Source organism: Dipodomys ordii, unplaced genomic scaffold (assembly GCF_000151885.1).
Source record: "Dipodomys ordii isolate 6190 unplaced genomic scaffold, Dord_2.0 Scaffold1, whole genome shotgun sequence".
NCBI classification, from domain to species: domain Eukaryota; kingdom Metazoa; phylum Chordata; class Mammalia; order Rodentia; family Heteromyidae; genus Dipodomys; species Dipodomys ordii.
In genome coordinates, this window is record NW_012267217.1 from 44,065,891 (window position 1) to 44,077,558 (window position 11,668).

Sequence of the window (11,668 nt, forward strand, 5' to 3'; positions counted from 1 at the left end):
GCCCTGGTAGTTGGGCTGCTCATAGAGCATCCAGCAGCCGCTGTCCACGCGCACCGAGTTGCAGCGGCTGAAGTAGGGCTGCAGGTTGGAGTGGTCGCTGCTGCACTCGTAGTGGCGGCCCTGGAAGCCGCGGTCCTCGTAGAAGGTGATCTGCAAGGCGAGGCCAGGCCGGGGCTCAGACGCCTGCGCTGCAGGGGGCTCTGCCCGGGGCCCGGTGGGCAGCAGGGTCCCCTCCCGGCCGGGCGCCCTTTGGACTCACCTTGCCCATGGCTGGTGGAGGCGGCTGTGAGGTTGAGCTGTGTGTGTCCGCAGCGCAGCGTGGCCGTCTATATAGCAGGAGGGCTGCTGCGTTGGCAGGAACAGCACAAAAGGGGCCCTCGGGGGAGCAAGGGCACTTTTCTCTGTCTCTTTTCTATAGAATGACCATGGGGTGTGTGGGGCGTGGGGGTGCTAATTGTATGTTTTCTCTTAGATGCTCCAGAGCTTTCGAAGTGATGACCTGGTGAAATGGTCACTTGATACCACTGGGGCCTGTAAATGAAGCCTATTCGAGAACATTGGAATAGAACAAAATCTGCTTAACCAGTTGACCGTGGGAATTGAATGCTTTGGCTACTTTATAAAATTTTCAAAATAATGCCCACTGGAGTCACAAGAATGAGTAGGAACAGAATGTGAGGTCAGAATAGGCTGCAGCTGGAGTTGGTTAGTTTAGAGGGCATTTTCTGCAAGTGAAATATGAGACAAGGACATGAATTTGTCTTCTCCAGGGGATAGGATTTTTCCCTAAGAAAACTTCTCTGTGTTCTGTGTATGTCCCTAACACAGAGGATCTAATAACTGAGGGCGCTGAGTGGCAGAAAGGGAGACCCCAGGAAGTCCAGATCACCCACGTGTCCTCAATCTAGGCTCTAGGGCTTTTCTGGACAACAACACTGGATCTCCACTACACAGGCAAGGGAACCCCTTCCAGGATTCACCAGGGGACCCATGGCTGTTATTATATCGTTAATTTTCTTCTATTCAACTAGTGGTTTTTCCAAGAAAGGCCTTGCCTTAGTTGATTCTAGCTGTGAACCAAGGCATAATAGTTGCTAAATATAGCACATTTTGAATGTCTTTATTTTATAAAAGATCTGCCTATTTCAACCTGAGACAAAACCCTAGCTGCTTGCTGTCCAGTGGAGGCCCTCCTTTTGAAACTGCAGTCTTTCTTCCTGTCCCCAAGACTTCCAGCAGCTCTAGGACTTCGGCTGTCTCCAGAGCAAGATTTCTCCACCTGGGAAAACTGTGCTGACAATTGGGGTGGAAGCATTCCCAGCCTGCAATCCTTTCTCCCAGTAGCAACTAAAAGGATCTCCAAGACACATGGAAACAAAACCTCCTTCCCCTTAACTTTGAGACCCATGCCTTCCTCTTCTGGATATAAGGATACAAACTTGAGCACCCCCTCACATTCCTATGATATATATATATATATATATATATATATATATATATAATTTTTCCTGAATAAATTTCATTGGATCCACAGAAGTTTAATAAGCTCAGTCACACATTGTTCTTTAAAAAATTATGACTTTTGGGCTGGGAAGGTGGCTCAGTGGTAGAGCGCTTGCCTTGCAGGCATGAGGCCCTGGGTTCGATTCCACAGCACCACATAAGCAAAAAGAAAAAAGCCAGAAGTGGCGCTGTGGCTCAAGTGGTAGAGCGCTAGCCTTGAGCTGAAGAGCTGAGGGATAGCGCTCAGGCCCAGAGTTCAGGCCCCACGACCGGACTCCCCCAAAAAATTATGACTTTTGCTGAGTCTGTTGATATATGCCCAGAATTCCACTTATTCAAGAGGTGGGGGTAGGAGAACTGAAGTCCAAGCCTGGCCCAGGCAAAAGTTGGAGACTCTGTCTGCACAATAACTGAAGCATAAAGGGCTGGAGAGGTGGCTCAAGTGGTAGAGCGCTTACCAGGCAAGTATTCTGCCGGTACTACCAAATATTATACATATATACATACATACATGTATGTAGGTATATACATATATATGTATGTGTGTGTATATATACCTACACACATATACATGTATTTGAAGTATAAAGAAGTAGAAAGGAGAAAAATTTAAATCACTGACTTTTATAAAAATATACTTGTAATATGTAATCACTTTTTCTTCTTGATTTTTATGCATTTCATATAATCATTCCATCTCTGAGAATGCCCCAAAAGAAATAGTTCAACATAGAACTAGGAACGTGGCTTGGTGGTAGAGTGCTTGCCTAGCTTGCACGAAGCCCTGAGTTCGATTCCTCAGTACCACATAAACAGAAAAAATGGTGCTGTGGCTCAGGTGATAGAGTGCTAGCCTTGAGCAAAAGAAGCTCAGAGACAGTGCCCAGGCCCTGGGTTCCAATCCTAGGACTGGCAAAAACAAACAGTTAAAGGTCCATACAAAGATTATGCATAATAGTAGTTTATTAGAATTGGTGTGTGTGTATGTGTATGTGCACACACACACTCTAGTACTGGGGCTTGAACCCAAGGCCTCAATGTTCTCACTCAGCCTTTGTTTCTTATTGCTGGTGAGCAACCACTTGAGCCACAGCTCCAGGACAGCTTTTTTAATTTTTGCTGGTTAATTAGAAATAGAATCTCTGTGATTTTCCTTCCTGAGCTAAATTTAAACTCAGATCTCAGCCTCTTGATTGGTAGATTTACAGCTATGAACCACAGGAGCCCTGAAGAATATTTTTTATAATATTAGAAAATTAGATACAAATGAAATATCCAAAATAGAACATAATTAAGTAAAATATAAACCATTTGTTTGATGAGATTCTATGCAGTTCCCCCATGCTTTCTGAGAGTTTAAGAATATAGAAAATAATCACTGTACATTAAAAGAAAGTCTGTTATACACTAAAAGTATGAAATATTTCTGAGAGAAATTAAGGATACAGAGAGGAGTATCATGCTCATGGATTAGATGATTTTTATATAGTTAAGACATAAGAACTACCTAAAACAGTCTAGAGAGTCAATGATATCTATGCAGAAACAGGAAAAAATACACTCACAAATTTACATGAAATCTCAAAGGGCTCAAATAAGCCAAAATAGTCTTGAAAAAGGACTCCTATTTCCTGATATCAAAATTTATTACAAAGCTATGGTAATCTGAATAGTGTGATGCTAGATACAGAGAACCTAGATACAGAAAACAATTACATAGCAAATGAAAAAATAAAATCTTGCATTTATTGCTAAATGAATTTGGACAGGACAATATCATTCAGTGGAGAAAACGATGTTAAAATATGTTGTTACAAGGACAAATACTGTAAGATTCTTTTTATTTGAGGTAGATAGAATAAGGTGATACAGAGAGACAGAAGGTGGAATGGTAGTTTCCAGGAACTGTAAGGGCAGTGAAGATGGGGAGGAGCTTTGTTCAGTGGGTGCAGAGCTGAGGTTTGCGATGAGACAATTGAAGATAAATAAAGGGTAATGCCACATTTTAAGCATTATGAAAATACACACAATCAAAATCACATAAACCTAAATTGTTAATTATGTATATTCTTATAGAAAGTAGAACTAAGGGCAATTTTTCATTATTTCTTTTATAATTTTTCTTTATGTTTCAGCATTTTGAGGAGCAACTATAAAAATAGATTTCTGAGTATGTTTTTTTTTCTCTTGGTCCTGGGGCTTGAACTTAACGCCTGGGCAATGTCTCTGAGCTTTTTGGCTCAAGACTGGCACTCTACCACTTGGGCCATAGCTCCACTTTCTAGTAATTAATTGGAGATAAGAGTCTCATAGATTTTGCTGCCTAAATTGGCTTTGAACTGTGAACTTTGATCTCAGTCTCCCAAGTAGCTAGGATTATAGGTATGAGCTTGGGAGTGCTTTGCATTTTAAATTTACGGTTGAAATTCTGTTGCCTTTCTTTAAAAATTTAATGATGCTTGCGGGAAAAATGTACTACACATACTTTTTTTTTTTCTGCTGGAGATTGAATTCAAGGTCTTGCACTTGGGTAGGAAAGTTCTCTAATACTTAAGCCCTGCCCCAAATCATCAATACAGTTTTGATCATTTCAGTGAACATTACATCAAACATTTTTCAGGTTACCACTTCATAAATAATTCTTGGGTAAAAACCAAGATTTAAGCGCCACATTTGCTTATTCCTATAGTACTGGAAAATTGGCAATTTCCATTTGTTTCATTATTATAACATCTGAATGAATAATTTGTGCATAACATTTTTCCATGTTTAGAATTTGTTTCTAAATTCCTGGTAGTGGATCAAACATTTGATTACATTTCCTCCTCCGCTGCTCTTACACCTTTATCAGTCAGGATTAATGAAATATATGTTTGCCAATAATTGGTACCACTCCCCTTGAAAAGGTGAACTGCAGGAATTGTTAGGGAATTGTAACATGTCAAGAACGAAATCGCTTGTGGTTGCTTTCCTTTACTTAATATAATTGGCATCTTGAAGTGTTTTTCCGTTGATACCTTTCTCTCCTTTGATATCCACTCTGTATCTCTTTTTGCGTCTTTCATTCTGATTTCCTTTTTGTGTCAAAGCTTATACTTGACACAGTAATATTTTGAGGTTCTCCTTAGTCCTGGGAATTTCTAACCTGGGCACAATTTATTCTAGGCCAAGATAGCTCTTAGTGCTTTCTATTACTCAGCATTTTTTTGGAAGTAGACTCAGATGTAGCCCACAGCTACTTCCTGGTTGCTAAGGTTACTGGCTTCAGGACTGTGCTAGGTATGGCAGAGGAGGAGTCAAAGAAGACCTGGGTCTTGATGATATTGTTGACCTGCTGAATTGACCATGCTTTGATGCTATGCTCTCCCCAGACTTCCCATTACCTGAAATAACTGGTGTCCCTATTGTTTGTCCAAGTAATATAGACTTGTTTGCTACTTTTATTCTAAAGCAGCCTAACTACCTCAGATTGAGTTTGGGCTATAGGATTAGGGTAAATTCTAACCTGGCTGTGGAGGACTAGAAGAGACGCAGCTCAATAGGTAGAGAGTGAGGAGGGGTAATCCAATAAAGAAAACAATGTGAGCAAGGGCAAGGAAATGTGGAAGAATTTTACAGGCCCCAATGAGCTGAGATGACGGACAGTTGGTATCAGACTAATAGGGAACTGGATCATGTGGGCCAGGTTTTCTTTCAAAGGAATTGTAAGTTTTCTTATGTGTTTTTTGACCAGGGAAATGATATAGTCACATTACTTTTTAAGTCATTCTTCCTTCCTAGTAATGAGAGTGCAGGAAACACAGAACAAAAGATAAGGAATAAAAGAGGCAAGAAAAGAGCTACGAAGTAAGTGAACATAGAGTCCTACTTACATATAGTTTAATACAAAGTAGTTGACACACACATGTATGTTGTATATGTATAAGGCCATACAAATATTAGAATCCAATTTGTTGCATGTGCTTATATAGAGAGACAGAATGAAACTTGGTTGTTTTTAATGACTCTGTGGTAAGAATCTATAAACTAGTGCTATCATGATTTTGACAAGCATCTTCCTGATGCATTATGGAAAATCAGTTCTTTCTGAGCTGTGGTTCTGGAACCTGCTGCCACCTTTATTGTTGTCCTTGTGACAATACAATTTGACTCTATCTTGCATAGAATGATCCTCAGGTCGATGCTAAACACCTTATCGCCTTAAGATTATATTGTTATATAATGGCTACTTTAGCTTTCTCTTTGTCCTTCTCTCTTCCTTTCTCTCTCTCTCTCCCTTTCCCTCTTTTTCCCCCTACTTTGGTTTTTTCACTTTACAAGTCAAGATTTTTGGGGGACTCTGAAGAAAGTTTATAGAGTCCCTAGGATAATTTAACTGTACTTTGGCTAGAAGTCTATGTTGCTTTTTTAAAAATGTTTTTTATTGTAAAAATAGTATATAGAGGGGTTACAGTTACATGAGTAAGATAATGAGTACATTTCCTATCGAGCATTGTTACCTCCTCCTTTGGTTTTCCCCTACCATCCCTTCCCTTCCCACTTCCCCAACTCCCCACTTCCCCCCAAGTTGTAAAGTTTGTTTTCAACATAGTGTCTTGTACATGTCATTGTTACAATGGGTCAACCTGTATCTTTGTTTCAGCATTTTGTTATTTCCCTTCCCCTCCCCAAATTAGAAAAATGTATATACATGATGCAGGGCACGACATCAAATACAGTGACAACAGGAGTTATATCGTGGTCTATGTTGCTTTTATAGCAGATAACAAAACACTCAGGAACCCTGGCTTGAACAGACATGGGTTTATTTTAGTCCCACTCCAAGAAGTCTCAGGGTAAAAGCTGGTTATAATTGGCTCAACACCTTGGACCCAAGGCCAGTATCTCTGCAATTCTCCTGTTCTTTTTGTCAGCCTTGTTACCTCTCGGATAAAAGATGACTGGAGTAAGGGGGAATTGTACCACCAGAAATCTCTCTTTCATTGAAGAGGTTTCTTTCTCCCTTTTAGCAACTACCTCCCTCCACTTACCTTTCAAAGGCCAGAACAGTTCGCGTGGCCACATCACCAGGAAGGGAGTCCGACAAATTTGTGAGCTCAAGTTTGCATAGGATTTTAGGAGATTTAGACAATTTCTGAAGACTTTTCTGGTTTAGAACCTCTGGTCTCAAAATTGTATCACACTCTCTGAACTTTGGCTTTCAGAGCTTCATTCAGAGAAAACTGAACAGACATAATAATTTAGTTGGAAACAATAAGTAGCCTGAAAGCCAAATAAGATTTTATATTGTGGAAGTGCTTTGTAAGTGGGAAAGTTCACTTCATACACAGGGTACTTCTTGTGAGAATTGATTTGGTTATCCAGGGGGTCACACATTTTGGTTTTTACATGCATTGTGTAGGTGATGGGCACCTGTGATACTGGCACTTGGGACGGTGAGGCAGGGAGATCTAGAATTCAAGGCCAGCCTGGGCTGTCTATCTAATGAAATAACAACTAACTGGTGAAACAAAAGGGGAAAAAAACCACAGAAGTAAATCAGTGCCAGGAACACACAGAAAGTATTTTATTAGCTTCCAGATGGAGAAACGATGCAGGACAACATATTTTAATAGAAATCCATGACTCTCCTCAAAGAGCCCACCCTGGCATTCATGGCTCCCCAATCGTGGTAGCGCCTGTACTCCCCCGGCCTCAGCAGGTACTGGCGGCCCCGGTAGTTGGGCATCTCGTAGAGGACCCAGCAGCCCTCCAATACATTGAGGGAGTGGATGTCATTGAAGTGGAAGCGTTCCTGGAGAGAAGGGCAGTCCTCAGTGAACTCCATCATCTGGCCTCTGTAATCTTCCCTCTCATAGATCCTGATTCTGTGAGATCCAGCCTGGTAGGTTGGTCCACGGACAGGAACAGAAAGGGAGTGAGAAACAACCATGAAATGAAATGATTCTTTCAGAGCACCCATCTTAACTGCAGTCCAGTGTGGTGGTAGAGGCTTGTTTAGTCCATTTTTAAATGTGACGAAATGACTTAGTGCTGAATACTTACAAACTCCTCATTCTTGAGAGCAGAGTTTCAGGACCTTCCCAAGATCATAAAGTGTGAGTGAAAGACCCCTGGAGTGGGCGTGGGGTGGGGTTGGGGAGGGATGGGGGGGATGAAATCTCACATCTTAATATATTCAGACATTGCCAAAGACTAAGAACTTCCTAACCTCAGAGATTCAGACGTTCACAACTAATTATTTTTGCCATTTTGAGAACACGTCTTACTCTAAAAATAAATATACTAAAACATAATAAAAATGTGTTATACATTAGAATATAAAACACGAAACAGAATATAAAATACAAACCATCTCAAGTCTCAGACAATGAATGTTCAGTCAGTAACTGACAATGAGGAAAAGCAAAAAACAAAACAAAACACTAAATCCAAGAACTTTTTTTGCTTAAACGGTAGCCTTTAAAGGTGTGTATGAAATACACATGACACATGCCAAATATCTATGAGGCTGTACTTAAAGGGAAAGTACTTTTATTCTTATATGACCAGAGGACACTCAAAATAAGCAAAAGGTGGCAGAGGATGATCTTGTAGGCTCCCTGGCCGCCAAGCCACCAGGGCCCCAGTATTCCTCTCCTAGGTATCAGTGGGTTTTCTATAATCCCATTCTAAGTGATTCCAAGACCCCACCTAGGCTGTCAACGCTTTCCCACGCCACGAGGACTGGTGGATTAGCCTCTGGGCACCACTTGGCTTCTGTGGAGGGAACAACCCCCACACACCCCACAAAATGGGAGGAATCCATGCCAGCTCTCCTTGGATCTTTTCATCTCCTTCTCAGAAATTCGGACCGGTCATCCCTAGACTACACTGTTGAACCTTTACTGGCAGCTATGCTGCCAGGGTCCCGTGGGGCCTCGGTGGGGACGGGAGATGTAGACTCACGTCTGGAATGAGGCGGCAGGAGCGGATGGAGTCGCTGAGGCCCATCCACTGCTGGTAGTCGGGGTAGTCGCCCCGCCGCAGGAAGTACTGGCAGCCCTGGTAGTTGGGCTGCTCATAGAGCATCCAGCAGCCGCTGTCCACGCGCACCGAGTTGCAGCGGCTGAAGTAGGGCTGCAGGTTGGAGCAGTCGCTGCTGCACTCGTAGCAGCGGCCCTGGAAGCCGCGGTCCTCGTAGAAGGTGATCTGCAAGGCGAGGCCAGGCCGGGGCTCAGACGCCTGCGCTGCAGGGGGCTCTGCCCGGGGCCCGGTGGGCAGCAGGGTCCCCTCCCGGCCGGGCGCCCTCTGGACTCACCTTGCCCATGGCTGGTGGAGGCGGCTGTGAGGTTGAGCTGTGTGTGTCCGCAGCGCAGCGTGGCCGTCTATATAGCAGGAGGGCTGCTGCGTTGGCAGGAACAGCACAAAAGGGGCCCTCGGGGGAGCAAGGGCATGTTCATCTCTCTCTCTTTTTTTTTCTCCCTCTTTGCTGTCATAGTCCACGAGTCTCATTGTGGGTTTCTGGAATATTCGTGCTGCTATCACTGGCTGATGCAGTGGAGATTGTTTGGGAAAAACAAAAGTAGTTTGGGACATTGTCTATTTAATAATAGAAGTAGAGCTTCAGCCGTTTCATGTAGCCATCCACCCTTTTCATTTGTATAGTTGGGGAAAACACAGTAGTTCTAAGTGGAGGTGGGGGCAGGGAGACAAATAAACCCCTAGAATCTTAATACAATAAACATAGAATAATCTGTAAGGCCTGACTGTTATACCCATGCGCTGCAACTTCAATATTGATTGTTACAGGAAAGGAATGAATTTAACTGGATGTTGAAAACTTGAAATTACTCCTTTGGGAGAGCCTCAGAATTATAGAATATAGAAAGTAAAATGCTCCCCCCTTCCCTTCCACCTGGGTAAATTTGCAGAATTTCAAGCTTTTAGTACAGCCAAAAACAGTGGGTACTGGTTGTCAGTATTGGTTCTGATTTCATTCCGGTCCTCTCTGGAAGTTGAGAATTAAAACAACTCATCTTAGCTAGTTGTGCTTCCAAAATTGTTTCAAGATGCTTACTCTTAGAAAGAAGAACTAAAGGGAAATGTCTGCGCTTGAAATGAGCAAATAAGGAAAATGAATCCATTTAAAACATGAAAATTAGATTCATGCTTTGTTTATTGTAGCATGAACAGAAATTCCTAAGAAACACTTCTGGCAGGATCTTTGTTCTCTGGTGATCAAGAGCAAACAAGGCCTTTCACTCAGAGGAAATGAATGGTAGAATACAAAGGAGAGCTATGGCAGGAATGGGGTAGAGAGAGGAAGGAATAAATGTCTAAAGGCCCGCAGTCTAGGAAGACTTTAAAATGTTTGTATTGGTCTGGACAGCAGTTTGATGGACTGGAAAGAGCGCTGGAGTGGAAGGGGACCTAGTGTCTATCCTGTCACGTTCAAAGAATTCCTCACAATTCTATGTGGACCCATGGAAGGGCTTCATTCTGACAAATCTGTCCAAGTGGAACCCCAACTATGCGCGCTATGGTTATTTTACTTCTTGTTTTCTGGCTTCTGATTTCCTGCATGTGTGTAGACATGGATGACAAAGCTACTTCCGTTCAGATAATGGAAAATAAGCAGTCAGACTATAACTAATGAAAATCATCACTTGGGGCTGGGAGAGGTGTGGTTCAAGTGATAGAAACAGATCTGAACATTACACAATAAACAATTTCTTTTTCTTATTATTTTTGGAGTGCAGGAATTTGAACTTAAGGCCTTGTGCTCGCTAGGCAGTGCTTTACTAATTGAGCCATACCTCCAACCCCTTTCCTTTTTTTCTCCCAACCGCTTTTTGTGTTGGTTGTTTTTGAGGTAGGGTCTTCCTGTACCACATTGGCCCGGGCTATGATCCCCCTACTGTAGTCTCCTTATTCCTGGGGATGACAGACATTGCCTGGTATCTGGCCAGTGTTGAGATGGAGTCTTGTGAACTTATATACCTGGGTTGACCAGGAATCACAATTCCCAGATCTCTACCTCCTAAATAGTTAGAGATTCCAGGCTTGAGCCATATAACTAGGCTAAAAAATAAAAACTATATAAATATATGTGTTCATATACATATATTCCATCATCATTTTAATTAAAAATTTAAAATAAGAAAAAATGAATTGGATAGTCTGGGGGTGTGGCTCAACTGGTAGAAAGACTTCCTGGCAAGAGCACACGTCTGAGTTCACACTCCAGTATGGCCATAAATAAGATTACAATGTTATTTTTCTCAGAGTCGTCTCTGAATCTAGTGTTTTGTGGGATGAGTATGGAGGGATGAAAATAGTAAAATGTGAGAAAGAAGTGGAATTCAGAGCCTCAGAGAGCATGGACAGTATGGCTCAGGAAATAAACAAGTAGGGAACTGGGTGTAGTGAGTCATGCCTATAATCCCAGTACTTGGGAAGCTGAGACAGGAGAAATGCAAGTTTGAGGCCAATCTGGCTACATATATAGTTTGAGGTCAGTTTATACAGTTTAGTAAGACCTTGTCTCAAGCAAGCAAACAAACAAAACATTGAGGAGATAGTAGAGCCATCTTTGTGACCACTACCTCTGTTGACAAGAGCTTATAACTGAAATGAAGGCTCTGTCTAGAGACTAAAACACAAGGATTTGTTGGGATTTTTCCCCCCATTGACTAAAAGGAGAAAAGACTCTATTTCAGTTTGGGTCTGAAGAAGCAAGGAAAATACTCTAGGTTTCTTATAAAGCTCCACAGCTATGGCTTGGGTCAAAATGTGACTTGATGTACATTCTGTACAGAAAATTTCAGAAGAGACACATGTGTGTCACATTCAAGTCCCAAGGTATTCACAGTGCGCTTGGCAAACATGAATGAGCCAAAAGTCCTCATGATTGCATATAGAACTCTCTCTCTCTCCTTCCTTCCTTCCTTCCTTCTTTCTTTCTTTCTTTCTTTTTTTCTTTCTTTCTTTCTTTCTTTCTTTCTTTCTTTCTTTTTCCTTCCTGCCTTCCTGCCTGCCTTCCTTCCTTCCTTCCTTCCTTTCTTTCTTTCCTTCCTTCCTTCTTTCCTTTTTTCCTTCCTCCTTCTTTCTTTCTTTCTTTCTTTCTTTCTTTCTTTCTTTCTTTCTTTCTTTCTTTCTTTCTTTCTTTCTTTCTTTCTTTCTT

At 42.0% G+C, this 11,668-nt stretch overlaps 2 protein-coding genes across 3 annotated transcripts in view; both read right to left on the reverse strand.

Annotated features, from left to right (window-relative positions):
* The window catches only part of LOC106001682 (gamma-crystallin E-like), a 1,779-nt gene extending 1,511 nt beyond the window's left edge, over positions 1-268 (reverse strand). For both annotated transcript variants that reach the window (XM_013036765.1, XM_013036723.1), the window contains exons 1-2: positions 260-268; positions 1-150 (exon numbers count right to left, since the gene is read on the reverse strand). The exon at positions 1-150 is cut by the window's left edge. In XM_013036765.1, the coding sequence (XP_012892219.1) occupies positions 1-150; positions 260-268 (159 nt within the window). The remainder of the gene's footprint in view (positions 151-259) is intronic.
* A 6,775-nt stretch (positions 269-7,043) lies between these two features.
* On the reverse strand, positions 7,044-8,813 carry LOC106000136 (gamma-crystallin D). Its single transcript, XM_013035380.1, has 3 exons — positions 8,804-8,813; positions 8,452-8,694; positions 7,044-7,384 (listed from the first exon to the last, which is right to left on the reverse strand). Exons 1-3 carry the CDS (start codon positions 8,810-8,812, stop codon positions 7,112-7,114), a joined length of 525 nt encoding a protein of 174 aa, XP_012890834.1. The 5' UTR covers position 8,813; the 3' UTR covers positions 7,044-7,111.
* Between the last annotated feature and the right edge of the window lie 2,855 nt (positions 8,814-11,668).